General features: G+C 37.0%; 1 protein-coding gene across 1 annotated transcript in view; it reads right to left on the reverse strand.

The window, feature by feature from the left end:
• Cxadr (CXADR Ig-like cell adhesion molecule) overlaps positions 1 to 9,439 on the reverse strand; it is a 35,853-nt gene extending 26,414 nt beyond the window's left edge. The window contains exons 1-3 of the mRNA XM_010602902.1: positions 9,361 to 9,439; positions 4,187 to 4,225; positions 2,167 to 2,336 (exon numbers count right to left, since the gene is read on the reverse strand). Of these exons, the coding sequence (XP_010601204.1) occupies positions 2,167 to 2,336; positions 4,187 to 4,225; positions 9,361 to 9,439 (288 nt within the window). The remainder of the gene's footprint in view (positions 1 to 2,166; positions 2,337 to 4,186; positions 4,226 to 9,360) is intronic.
• Positions 9,440 to 14,070: the final 4,631 nt, after the last annotated feature.

Here is a 14,070-nt window from a genome sequence, read left to right on the forward strand (position 1 = left end):
GTCACACAGCTAAAATGCAAACCAGATCTGTTTGCCATAGTAACAACATCTCTTAAGGGCTAAATGCCTGTACAGTATTTTATTGAATTCCAGTAACTCCGAAGTGGGATATATTTGTCCCTATTTTACAGGAGGAAACAGAAGTTTATGGAACACAGGTGACAGTACAGTGCAGTGCAAGATGATAACAGAGTATGTGTGAAAGTCAGAGAACTACATTCAAATTACAACTTCCATCTATTGCCATCCGTGTGACCCTGGTCATGTTTCCTCCTTTTCAAATGAATTATTCTCACACTAGGGTGTCTTTCAAGGCTACAAAATAATTGTGCTCCATACACATACAAAGTGGACCCATAAGTCTATTCGGCAGCCAGTGTTTGTGTTGCTATATTCTGCGACAGTCACACCATGGCAGAATCACCTAATAACACACATTTTAGAATGTATTCCCAATCTCCAAAACCTCTGCAGTCCAATCCAATTCCTCATCTTTAACCACTGTCTACCAGCTTAGATATACTGTAATAGGATTTCAGCTAACATACAAAGTAGCTGAAATCCTATGTAAGCATCCTCTTTTGTATCAATTTCTCTGTAATCTCCCACTTTTCTGGTATTTTATATTGGTTTGACGTAGATTTTAACACAGAAATAGATACTCTGATCAAGTACATGGTTTCACACTTATCTCACAACTCCTGCTGACAGCAGAACTGTGCCTCCCACTCAGTCAGGGTCCTATTAGATTCGGGTCCTATTAGAGGACACACTACACAGTCTCAGGGCTTCCTGTGCTTCTCAGTTCTATCTGCCCTTGATCAAGGGCTTCACTCATCTCATGCACCTCAGACAGAAGCACTGAAGACTCGTGTTCTTCTTTCTTAACCATGACAACAGCACTGGCGTCCAGCAGGACTGATACTGCACTGGCAAGAGGAAGTGCACAACCTCAGTGAAAAACCTGTACTCAGGATGCCAGCTCGAGGCGGCGGGGTGGGGGAGTTACGATGGAGAAACAAAGAATTGGTGTGGGGTGAGTAAGCAGGAAGAGTCAGGCTCAATCTATTTTGCTTAGAAGACAAAAGGAAGTTTCAGTGGTAGAATCAGGGCAGAGATTATATTCTCCAAAGCAGTGGTCTTTGATTTTGACAATTTAGGAAAACCTCTTAATTACTTTCTTCACAATACATGCAGGGCAAATTGAGTGAATTTGCCAAAAATAGTAATTATTGAACTGTTCAGTCATTACATTAAAGAACCTTATTTTCAGATTTTAATTAAGCCCTTCTTTTACAGGGACAATAAAAATATAATTTCTTTTTCTAAGTACATATATCACTACACTTCTCTAAGTGTACTGTTTTCGTCCCTCTAGTCTACCATAATTTATTAATATGTTTTTTTAATAAGAACATTTTAAATAAAGTTAAATACTTAAAAAGTAAAATACAATGTATGTATTTGGAAGCAAGATCACTGAACAAGTTTTTCTTTCTGTACTATTTTCAGCTTTCCAAGTTTTCTACAGTAGTTCATTATTACTTGGATTAGAAAAAATACTGCAACAATATTTTGATATTTTAAAAATTTATAATTTAAGTATTTCAAACTTTTTCTTCTGTACAGATTGAACTCTGCTTAAGTTCCTCATACAGGATGTAACTTGAAGAAATACAGAAAATAGATCCTGTAACAGCAATATACACTTGCTTCATACTATGTTACATCTTATGACCCTTCTTCTAGAATCCTCAAAAGTAAAACTTAAAATTCACTTTTCTCAAATGTTCAACAAAATATAGGCGCTCTATCACACTGTGAACACTCCTGCCACGTGGGCACTCCAGCTCTACAATCCTCTCCGCTAGTCCCTGCCTTGTGAGCTACACATTCAAACTCAGATTTTCTGAATGTTCCTAAAAGCTTTCTGTAAAAAACTATGTAGACCTTTTCTTCTCCTGTATTTTTAGATCATTACACGTCTCACTCCATTACATATGTGGCCTCACTTCCCACCAGCATGATCACCTTCCTCGTCCAGATCAAGGCTGAGCTGGCTAGGTTGTCTTCCCAGCAAATATGCCCCATCTAGGTGAAGAGCACAATGATGGAAACAGGAGGCGGTTGCACGACTGCCCAGTGAGCAATCATTTCTCAACTCACCACTTGATCCACCTGCTGATTGTCAGCTGGTGATAGCAGCCATTCAATGTCCAGTGGTCCCTGGTCATCAGGACCAACAGTGAATTTGCACGGAAGATAGGCCGTTTCCCCTTTGGCTTTTTCAATCATCATCTGATCAGGAGGAGTGATACTCAAACTTCTGGCGACATCTGTAGAAAGAAACATGCATATGGGAGTAAGCATCTGTGAACACTTTGGGAATAACGGCATCTGTGCCTGTAGACATTCCAGGGAGCACAGTGAAGTGGGGGACACCGGAAGGGTTTTGAGTCCAAAGGAATGGAGTTTAAATTAAATGGTGCCTTTGTAAAACTGAAATGACATTATTAATACTATCTGGTTTCACATAGAACAACATAAGCTTCTCAACATAATATAAAATCTAAGTTCCCAGATGGTCAAAACTGTGGTTACATTTTCTGAAAGATCAGTGATGTCACACAAATTCAACGCTATATTAGCTCATGTTAACCACACTGCCATGACACATTGAGAACTCACTGTTATCAGCGCAGGTAGGTGCTAATAAATTTTGACTCATTTTCTGCCACATCTTTAATTCTAAACTTTTATGAAACGATTTTGTAACTTATATCGAATGGTTACATTTCTAAGCAATAAATTTTGAAGAAGATAATTCAAAACAAAACAATTTATAGGCTGCATAGCAATGCTTCAAAGAAATTTCTGACCATGGTCCCATTTGATTAAAACAGAGTTGAAAAGAAAACTCTACTGCCTAGTATTTTCACTGAACCTTTTTATGTTTAGATAGGTAATGCCACTGTTACCAATTCCTAGAGTAATTCAGTAAAGTACCATGCTGTAGGGGTTTGTAGCACAGCAGCAAGAGGCTATACACAGACTTGTTTAAGAATACTCTGATCTTCACTCTGTGACAAAATCGCCTCAGAATCTATCCCCAAATAATGCATGATTGCATATTTTACAATTTATCAAATAGTTGGCTTCAATAATATCTTTAAGGAATTTCTCACTGTTCATCCCTTTCTATTTCCCTTTTGAAAAAAAAAATGCAATGGTACTTTATTTTTTTTAAAGTCTTCTTAAAATCCTGTCTTACTCTGAAATTCACAGTGTATAAAATTTCATTTACCTCACAATTCTAAAAAATGTTGAATGACAATTTGGGGGGATTTTTTTGGAGGTGGAGTCTCTGTGCAGTTCAGGTTTTCCTTCAACTACTATGTAACCCTGGTTGGCCTCAAACTCATGGTAGTCTTCCTGCCTCAGCCTCCTGAGTGCTGGAATTACAAGTGTACCTGGCCCAAATGGCATTATTTGAAAAATATGTAATACAAGATAACCTAAGCTCCAAACAAACAAAAATTCCCCGCAAACATTCTTCCACTGGGATCCACTGGAGATGGCTTAAACAGTCTGCAATTGAGTAAGAGCTCAAAAAATGTCTCCTTGCTTGTGAGCCCTGCGCGCTCCTGCGGGGGAGGGAAGTCTTGGAGACGGCGCAGCAGGGGAGCGGCGGCCAGACACCAGCGCCAAGGACAAGATGTCGGGGGTCGCACCTGCCTGGCCGAGCTCTGCCTGCAGAATGTGCTCTCTTTGGGCACCAACGTCACCACGAACCCACCCGGGACAGCGAAAACGACTTGGGCGCCCACCAAGATTGTCTCAATGACTGTGACGTCTGCCTCGCCTCCAACCACCCCCCCACACCAGAAACCTGTGAAAGCCACAAAAGCTGTCTTTCCTGTTCTAACTCAAGTATTGTTAATACTATTTGCTATTGGACAGAATGTAAAGAAGCAAGTAAGAGCTACTGTTCCTATAATTCAACAGTAACAGTAATTGTAGCATGGTGAACATTTCCTCCTGTTCTGTGCCTACTAGTGCTCCTCCAGTGCCAACCAATGTGAACAGCTAAAACCACAACTTCGCCTTCCCCTTCTTCCACCAGTTACCACAACGGTACAGCAAATACCACTTTGACTCCAACCTTAGAACCTGCACGGAAGTCTACCTTTGATGCAGCCAGTTTTATTGGAGGAATTCTCCTTGTCTTGGGTGTACAAGGTGTAATTTTCTTTCTTTATAAATTCTGCAAATATAAAGAAGGAAATTACCATACTCTGTAAATGGACCTATTAAATTAAGGACTAGCAATTCATTTGTGTAACTCACTGAAACCAAAATACTATCTTTCAAGATGTCCCACGTGGAAGACACTATTCCAGGATCTTTAAATTTACAAAGGGTGCATAGGATATTTTGGAGCATCTTACCGGAAGAAAAATCAGTTAAACCATTTTGCTAAAAGGAATAAATATCCTGCATGAATCCTTGGGGCTGTCTTTTATTTTAACTGGCTGTTGCTGTGGGATTATGTTTCTTTTCTTCACATGCCAAATATAACTTTCTCTAAGTAATGGAAAATGTTATCCTATGCAGACAACCTCCTGACTCTTAGCAGATTAAATTTAGTCATCTTAAAGTCTGAAAGCTGCATTATTTTCATCCTAATTCAAGATGTTACTCAGTGGCTAGAAATGAGAAGTGTGCCAAGCAAGCATCAATCTGGTGTGGCTAGAATTTCAAAAGTGGAATTAATCTATTTAGTAGTACTAAATTGTATCCTTATAAAATTTTGTGTTGTTATTTTTTTTCTACATTAGAAATAAATTGTTACATAGGGAATTACATTCCAGACTTAATGGAAAGGATACAAATCATTAATGTTAACAGTTTCTTGTTCATACTTGTAAAGCACCTTGTATCTTTGAGAATATAAAGAACAGTGCCTTAAAAGACAGACTGAAAGGTAAGCTGTGACTTAAAATGTTTATGACTTGTTCTTTTACATTGAGGAAGGCAAAGGTTCTAAAGATATAATGTTGAAGAAAGCAATAGTAAACCTGCTTCTAGATACCATATTGTTAATGTTTAATTAAAAACAATTTTGTTTCATAGCTGAGAAAGTGAAGCTGAAGAATATTATACTAAGTTGAAGGTCTTCATATTTTGAACCTTCCATCATTTTTCTTAGGGCTATTGAAAAAAGATTAAACTGATTAGGTAACTTTTATCTGTTCCCCAAAAAGATATCCTAATGCTTCTGTACTTTGAAAAGATTTCTCCCAAGCTTTCCTGGAAAGTAACTTTTTTAAGGCTATAAGAAAATAAGTTTTAGAATCATTTATTAGCTCTTTAAGTGAGAGTCATCTTCAGTTTTCCAAGCAAACGTGGCCAGTAAAATTTCCAGAACCTATGGGTTATAAGACAGGTATGATGGGGGCATGCTTGGCACTTGGGAGCTGAGGCAAGGAGGATCTCCTTGTGTTTGGGGCCAGCCTGAACTACAGAGCAAAGCCCTTTCTCAAAAGAAAGAAAAACAAAAAAAACTTTATGGGTTTTTTGATCCAGTTAGATTTTTATGATTGCCCTGGATAGACTGTTTTGTCCTTTTTTATTTTCTCCTTGATTTCAATTCCTATAGAATAATAAGAATGGATATTTTTGTTGCTGTCCTTTCTCATCAAGCATTAATTTTCTTAGTTTTAGGAGGGTTACTTCTCTCTTGCCTTTGATACAATGGATTAATTAGTTCAGAGGCCTTAATTAGTTTAAAATAGGCTTTTGTTTTTCTAGGTCTTTTTTTTTTTTTTTTTTCTCCTTTCTCCCTGGCCTATAGTAGCTGAGTTTAGCACTTGGTTTTCAGCATTTTATAGTAGAAAATGATTGCTTTGCTTCAATTCATAAACAAACTCTTTAGGTGATTATATTAAAGGTTCTCAAAATGAAGAGTTATTGTTTCCTTGTCATTGCTGGTACAGTTAAACAGCTAAAGTTTGTTTTGCTTGCACATTTGTACATAACACCTAATGTTTTCAAGTGCCTTAACTGTTTAAATCTCTAGCTTCAAAGATTTTTGGAAAAGGCTAGGCTTACCTCACTATTTTGCTTTTTTCATTAAATGTAATATTTTAGGTACTTCACAAAATTTATTATGGTGCCATGGCTGTATTTGGTGAGTGCTATAAAATTCGTTTGAAATATATAGAATTCCCATCCTCACAAAGTGGCAAAAATGAGCAATTGTCACCTGGATAGGAACCGTTTGCCACACATTAATGTCAACACATGTACGAAATTTTGTGGAAGTAATTGGAAGCTTCTATAATTTTGAGAACTTCTCTAACAACAAAGTCATACGAAGTTGGGTTTTTGCAAGTCTCATGATCTTTTGCAACAGAATACATAGCCTCTTCTTTTTTTCCCCTTCCTTTTAGCAATGTAGTATCTTGAACCAGCAATAGTTTTTGGGTTTTACTTAATTCAGAAGGTATATTAGAAACCTTTTCAGATTTTTTTATCTGATTTATTCATGCTTATGTGCTGTCAGATACCTTATTTTACCTTATAGATACTTAATGCACAGGCAGACACTGCTGTATTTAGAAGTTTCTATTTCAATTCATTAAAAACTTCAAAATCAATCTGTATCATGTACCAAACTGATTTAAAATAAATCTACACATTTACTGGAAAAAACAATGTCTCCTTCCTAATAGTTCACTGTGACAATGCTAATGCCTCTTATATACATAAAAGGTGGAAATTAACTCTAAGCAAAATGATTCTATTTCTTGATGTGCAAGAAAAAAAGTTTTCAAAAGGACATCCATTCATAGGAAGAATCAACATAGTGAAAATGGCCATACTATCAAAACTGCTATACAGATTCAATGCAATACCAACTGAAATCCCAACACTATACTTCACAGAACTAGAAAGAAGAATCGCAAAAATTCATTTGGAACCATAAGAGACCTAGAATAGCAAAAGCCATCCTAGGCAACAGACACATGGCTGCGGGTATAAAAATTCCCAATTTGAAACTATACTACAAAGCCACTGTGATAAAAACAGCATGGTACTGACAAAGAAACAGAGGATCAGTGGAACAGATTGGAAGACACAAAAACAACTCCAGATACACTCAGCTACCTCATCTTTGACAAAGGAGCTGACAGTCCCCACTGGAGGAAAGATAGCCTCTTTAATAAATGGTGTTGGAAAAACTGGATCTCAACCTGCCAAAGATTAAAACTAGACCCTTATCTCTCACCATTCACTAAATTAAAATCCAAGTGGATTAAAGATCTAAATATAAAAACAAAAACACTAAACTTGCTGGAAGATAAGTTAGACAGAACTATTGAAGACATTGGCATAGGAAAAGACTTTATGAACAAATCATCAGTAGCTTGGGAACTAGCAGAAGGAATCAACAACTGGGATCTCATCTTATTAAAAAGTCTCTGCACTGCAAAAGAAACCATCAACAGAACTAAGAGACAATCTACAATATGGGAAAAACTTTTTACCAGCTGCTCCTTAGACAAAGGACTATTATCTAAAATATATAAAGAACTCAAAACAACCAGCCCCCCCAAATATAAAGACCCAATTCTAAAGTGGGCATCTGAAATGAACAGACATTTCTCAGGCAAACAAATAAAAGCAGCAAATAAATATATGAAAAAATGCTCCACATCACTGGTCATTCGAGAGATGCAGATGAAAACAACACTGAGATTTCACCTCACCCCTCAAAGAATGGCTATCAAGAAATCACGCAGCAACAAATGTTGGCGCGTTTGTGGGAAGAAAGGAACCCTTCTCCATTGTTGGTGGGAGTGCAGACTGGTGCAACCACTGTGGAAATCAATATGGAGACACCTCAAAGAACTAGGATTAGAGGTTCCATTTGACCCAGCCATCCCTCTGCTGTTGGGTATCTTTCCAAAAGAATTAAAAGAATCATACCATGGTGATATATGCACGCCCATGTTTATAGCGGAACAATTTGTAATAGCTAAAACTTGGAAACAGCCCATCTGCCCATCAGTTGGAAACTGAATAAAGATGTGGTTTTTCTATAAAATGGAGTACTACTCAGCCATAAAGAATGAGAAAGTAGATTCATTCATAGGAAAATGGATACATATTGAGGATATACTCCTAAGTGAAATAAATAAGTCACACATATGCAAATACTGAATAGTTTCTCTGGTGTGAAAAACTAAAATAGTACTCAAGATCCTAACGGGACAATAGCAATGTGAAATAGGAAGAAAAGGACCAAAGGTGTAGGGACAGTGAGAAGGATAGGGAAAGGGGAATAAGGGAAAAGGAAAAAAATATGAGAAAATGTAAAAATGGAATTAAAGTGTTTGAAGGGGGGAGGGGGGGAGGGGTGAAGGGAGGATGGGGACAAGGGGAAAAAATGAGAACCAAGACCTGGCGTGTAAAGGTACAAGATCCCAGTAATGAATGTAACTGTACTGTCTACCTAGAATGTACCAATATATTCAATTTAAAATTTAAAAAAAAAGGACATCCATTCAAAACAAAAAATAGAAACAATTTCCATATAATAAGTTTGTTCAATGCTTGTCTTCAAATAAGATTAAATTTGAACAAGTCAGCCTGATTTGAAATGCAAATTGAGTATATAAATGACATCACATGTTATACTATTTGATATGAAGATAAAGCACAGCACAAGTAGTCTTATTTGTGGTTTCTTTATAACAACCTAATAGTTTATATAATATATGTAATATATGTAGAAACATATAATATATGTAAAAGCATAAGTTTCACCATTTTCTGTTTAAGAAACAGCTCTCTACCACTTGGGCTCATGTATGGCCCAACACTGATATCTATTTTGACACTGTTTTTTCAAATAATAAATGCAAATAGAATAAACTAAAATGAAGCATTATTAGTCATAACCAGATCCTTTCTACTAGCTGTAGAATAAACTTACAGTATTTAAACTGTCAGATTTAATGAAATGTTGATTAAGTTGAAACCAAAAGACTGAGTGAGAACTAAAGAAAAGCCAGGGAACATTTAAGATCATTTACAGTCAGGCTTTTATTCAACAGCATTTAAGGGAATCTCCTCAAATAAATTAAAAATAGATACAAATTCTCTACACTTCTTCCCTTAATTTTGAGGTCACTTGTTCTAACAGAAGTAGGTCCCTGACACTGTGTGAACAACCCACAAGGCAAAGAACTGAGGCATCTGCCAACGTTATGATTCTACAATGCTCTGCTCCTATTAAGATCAGCTGTGTGCAACCCCATTCGTGAGCCTAGCACTTACCTCAGTGTCTCCTACCCTGGAAACCCATAGGATCACGGACACATGACCTTTGACTCTCGGGCTGAGGTGGCTTTATGACACCACAAAGATTCATTGATGCGTCAGCCAAACCTACTGCTTCAGACTGAATGGACTATCTACCATCCAGTCCCCAATATGTATGACTCCGTTTTCATTATCATATCTATTTAAAGATAACATTTGATATTTATGAGTATAACTGCAAGTGTTTCTCCAAACTTTAAACCTCTGAACACTTTCAGTCATGTCTACTAAATAAACTTCCATTTTTCATATCATCCACTAAGGCCTTCTTCTACCTCCCCATATCATAAAGATTTTTTTGTCCTTCCTCCTACGAATGGTCACAATATAAAACTGATTTACCTAGCATCCAGGGCTTTGTTACAAGTAGATGCTGATGAATTTATCTTCTTCCTTTCTTCTTGACCTTATACTTTTAGGACCTTGTATAGCTCAGGTACAGCCAGGCACCAGGGGCACTGCCTGTAACCCTACCACTAGGATCATAACCCCAAGCCAGGTGGGAATATGTAGGAGAACTTGTCTCAAAATAAAATAACAATTTAAAAAGAAAAGTCCTGATTTACCATTAAATCACTAGCTCCATCAGAACAGAAAGAAACTACAGCAGGAAAAAATTACCTCCTACTGTAGAAGTCTGATCAATTTTAGAAATGTTGGGGGAGAAGGGGAAGCATTAACCTACCAGAAAAAAATTCTGCTATTTCAAGAGTTCCTTTGTATAGCAATTAGAATTTGTTGCCTGCATTTAATTTGTCTGCTTTTTAATACTTTGTTTTGTTGTTGCTGCTGTTGTTGAGACAGGGTCTTGCTATGCTCATTCACTATGTAGCTCAGAGTGGCCTTGAACTCACAGCGATCCTCCTGCCTCAGCCTCTGGGAGTGCTGGGATGATAAGCATGCACTACCACACCTGGCTGTTTTTTTTGTTTTGTTTTTAATTAAAGGCCTTTAATCAGCAAAGCAGCACATGCTACTCATTCTCCCTTAATGGAACTAAGTGACCTTGGCCTACCTTTTTTTCCCCATTAGTTTACTGGTACATTTTAGGTATACAATTACATTCAGCATTAGGATCTTGTACCCATTTCCCTGCCCTCTCCCTTCATCCCCTCCACCCTTCCATATTTACAAAGACTTTGTTTCCATGTTTTTCCTTTTCTCATATTTTTTCTTTTCCCTTCAGACTTCATACATCAAGTAAGAGATAAGTAACCTAAGTACATTCTGGAGTGAAAATTTCCACTTCAAAATAGCCCCAAACAAGGAGAAAAAAATATGTAAGTGAGAATGTAAAATTGTTGTACACAATAAAATCTTTTAGTCATGATGTGCTTTTAGAGTTTCCATTTTATAGATGTCAAGAAACATGTTAAATGAGGGCAGAAGAAGTAGCTTAGTGGTAGAGTTCTTGGTTAGCATATGCAAGGGCCTGGGTTCAATCCTCATTATTATCAAAAAAAGAACTAAATGACATTGGACATCTATAGGTGTAAAAGTTCAAATTCTAATTCATTCTTCTCAGATACAGAAAAATATTTTTATTGTAAAAGACTACCTTAAAACTACTATACATGCACAAGGTCAGCTTTCTATCGCTATATCAAAATATCTGAGATAAATGACACACACACAGGAGAGATTTATTTTTGACCCACAGTTTCAGAGTAATTGGTTACTTGGCCCCGTGCTTTGGGCCTGTGGTGAGGCTGAACAGGGAGTCGGCATTGGGAGCACCCAGAGGCTGAGGAGAAGGGGAGAAGGAGAGGAGGATGGGGAAGGAAGAGTAAGAAAGAGAGATGGTGGGAAAAACAGAGAGGTAAAGAGAGAGATTAAGAGAAAAAGAGGCTGGGGTCCCTGCTGGCCCTTCCAGGCACATCACCAATGACGCAAATTCCTACCATCAGGCCCTATCTCCTCATGTTTCCATCACCTGCCAGGACCACCATAGGCTGGCATCTATGTTATTAACACATGAGACTTTATAGATAATGCATATCTAAACTGTAACAATACATATATAAAAATGATGTGAAGATATATACCAAAATGTTATCAGCAACTTGTGTTTTTGAGAACTGAGGTTTTAAGAAAATGTCCAGTTTTGCTCTATTCTCAGATTTAATTTGTACAGCCCTTCACACCTGTGGGTTCTATATTCAGATTCAACCAACTTTCAATAGAAGATAATTTTCTTTTAAATATTTCACCAGTACTAATAAGACTTTTCCCTGTCATCATTCCTTCAACAATATAACAACTATTTACACATCATTTACATGGTATTAGGAATTATAATTAACCTAGGGATGATTAAAAGTTTACTGAAGGATGTGCTTCAGTTATATGCAAGTCCCAGACCATTTTATATAAGGACTTGAGCATATGTGGGTTTAAAAATCTGCAAGGGGGCCCTGGACCCAATGCTCTGTTCTCCAGAGATGATCATGCTGCTTAAAAAATTATACAGATTTTTAAAACAACTCCAGTATTTCCTTTTCAAAATATGCTTAAACATTCCACTGCTCTTCGTTATGCTGTACTAAAATGAATTGAAATTTTAAGATCCTGCAAAAATAGTTCTTGGGTTTCTTAGCAACATGGAAAGGATTTTCAAGCACTAAGCTATGGAACAGTCACAAATCATGTAAGACCAAGGGCAGGCAGTCAGATGCAGTGTCTCCAGAGGTTCTGCCCTAATACTATGCAATTTTATTTTGATAATTTAACTTGCAAATCACTGGTAAGTTCAAACAAATTGAACCAAGTATCAAGTTTTCTAATAATTTTATTCAAAGATATTTGGAGTGTGATGACATATGCAGCTTATTATCAAGTCACCAGTATCTGCAGCATCCAGTTAATAAATGCTGTGCTGAAACGTAAACAAACTGAATCATCTCCCACCTTGGCAGTGGCTAAAATAACATCCTCCTCTAATTTTCTGCTTGCTTTTTTAAGCTCTGATTTCTAAATCACTAGGAATTTAGATTCTCCACTGCTCAGTCTGACTTCTAGCTGTGCATCAAAGTGACATGCATTCATCAATGAGTATTTCTGAACCTACACTGTCACCTCTTAGTAAGCCTTAGAACATCTGTCTCTATACTTAAGGATGGAGCGATACAGGAAAGTAGAAAAGGAAAACTTAAAATTACTGCGTAACACTATGTGAAACAGGACATTTTACATGGTGTCAAAGAATCTTCTCACCAAACACTTACCAGAGTGAAAAGTATTAACTTTACAATGGAGAATTCCGACAGGCACCACCTTAACTAAGTGACCAGTTACCTTCACTAGAACAGACGGACATCATGTGTCTCCTATTGGAAAGATACAGTACTACTTCCATAGGAATGCATGCTACATGGAAAAATGTATAATCCAGCCATAAAGACATGAAGAATCCTAAATGTATATTAAGTGAAAGAGGCCAATCTGAAAAGGTCAGTGTTCAATTGCAAATGTATTTTATTCCAGAAAAGGCAAAACTTATAGAGACAGTAAAAGGCACTGGTTGGCAAGAGTTTCAAAGGAGGAAGGGAAGAAAAAGCAGAGCAGAGGCTTTTTAGGGAAACAAAACTCTTCTATATTATATAAAAGTGGCTACATGTCATTACAAATTGTCCAAATCTGTAGACTCCACAAGAGTGACCTTATTATAAACTTGCACATTGAGAAATAATGGTGCATCCACGAAGCTTCATCAGCTTTAATAAATGCCTCACTTAAGGAATGCTCACAGGGGGTGGGGGAGATTTTGGATGTGTGTAGGCTGGAACTATGGAGAGGTGCATGTAATTTCTACTCCATTTTGCCATAAAAATAAAACTGCCTCACCTAAAAAATAGACTTTAAAAAAATTTAATGCAAATATATAGCCACATTCAGAATTGAAGAAATACAATTAAAATAATGAAATATATTTCATATATAAAATTAATAGTGTTTAAAATTTCAATAAAAGTTAAGCTTGGTGAAAGCGTTAGAAAATGAGGCAACACGAAAAGCAGATCAGTGCAACTTGTCAGCACAAAAGCAGACCAAGGGTATGTTCATGTGCTTGCCCATTTTTAGGAATTGTGACTGAGCTCCCCTAGTGAAAGGCCCATATTCAAGGACATTATTCACCAATGCACTCTTATTCACTAATGTACTCTGAAACAGTAAAACATAAAAATAACCTTACATGTCCAGTAACAGGCAGGGAAATTAAGGTTAAGAACTACAAGCTCATCTACCTGAGACAAAGAGCTAAAGCAAATGAACCAGACAGTCTAAGTTCTATCCAGCAAAATCTTAATCTTGACTTCCACTCCTATTAATAGAAATATGACTAAATACTGTCATCTTCAGGTTTAAATCCATTAACCTGATAATCGATAAGGGTTTTACATGGTAATGACCATAATTTATTTCTCATTTACTTTAATCCTGACAAAGTTTTTGGAAATGTACTACCGATGACACCAAGTGTAGTATATTAACTAATGGTCTACTCGTAATGCTGAGCTGAAATGAATCAGGGTGGTCCGGGCATGAAGGATCCACCTGAGTATAGTTGTCAATAGCTATACAAAGAGAACCTGTGGGGAAGATCTTGGCCTGTTGATTTTCTAGAAGCTTAATGCAGATGGTTTTCCTCATGTGAACTACGCTGTTCTCATCAGAGGAGCT

Source organism: Fukomys damarensis, unplaced genomic scaffold (assembly GCF_012274545.1).
Source record: "Fukomys damarensis isolate Sample0158 unplaced genomic scaffold, DMR_v1.0_HiC HiC_scaffold_24, whole genome shotgun sequence".
NCBI classification, from domain to species: Eukaryota; Metazoa; Chordata; class Mammalia; order Rodentia; family Bathyergidae; genus Fukomys; species Fukomys damarensis.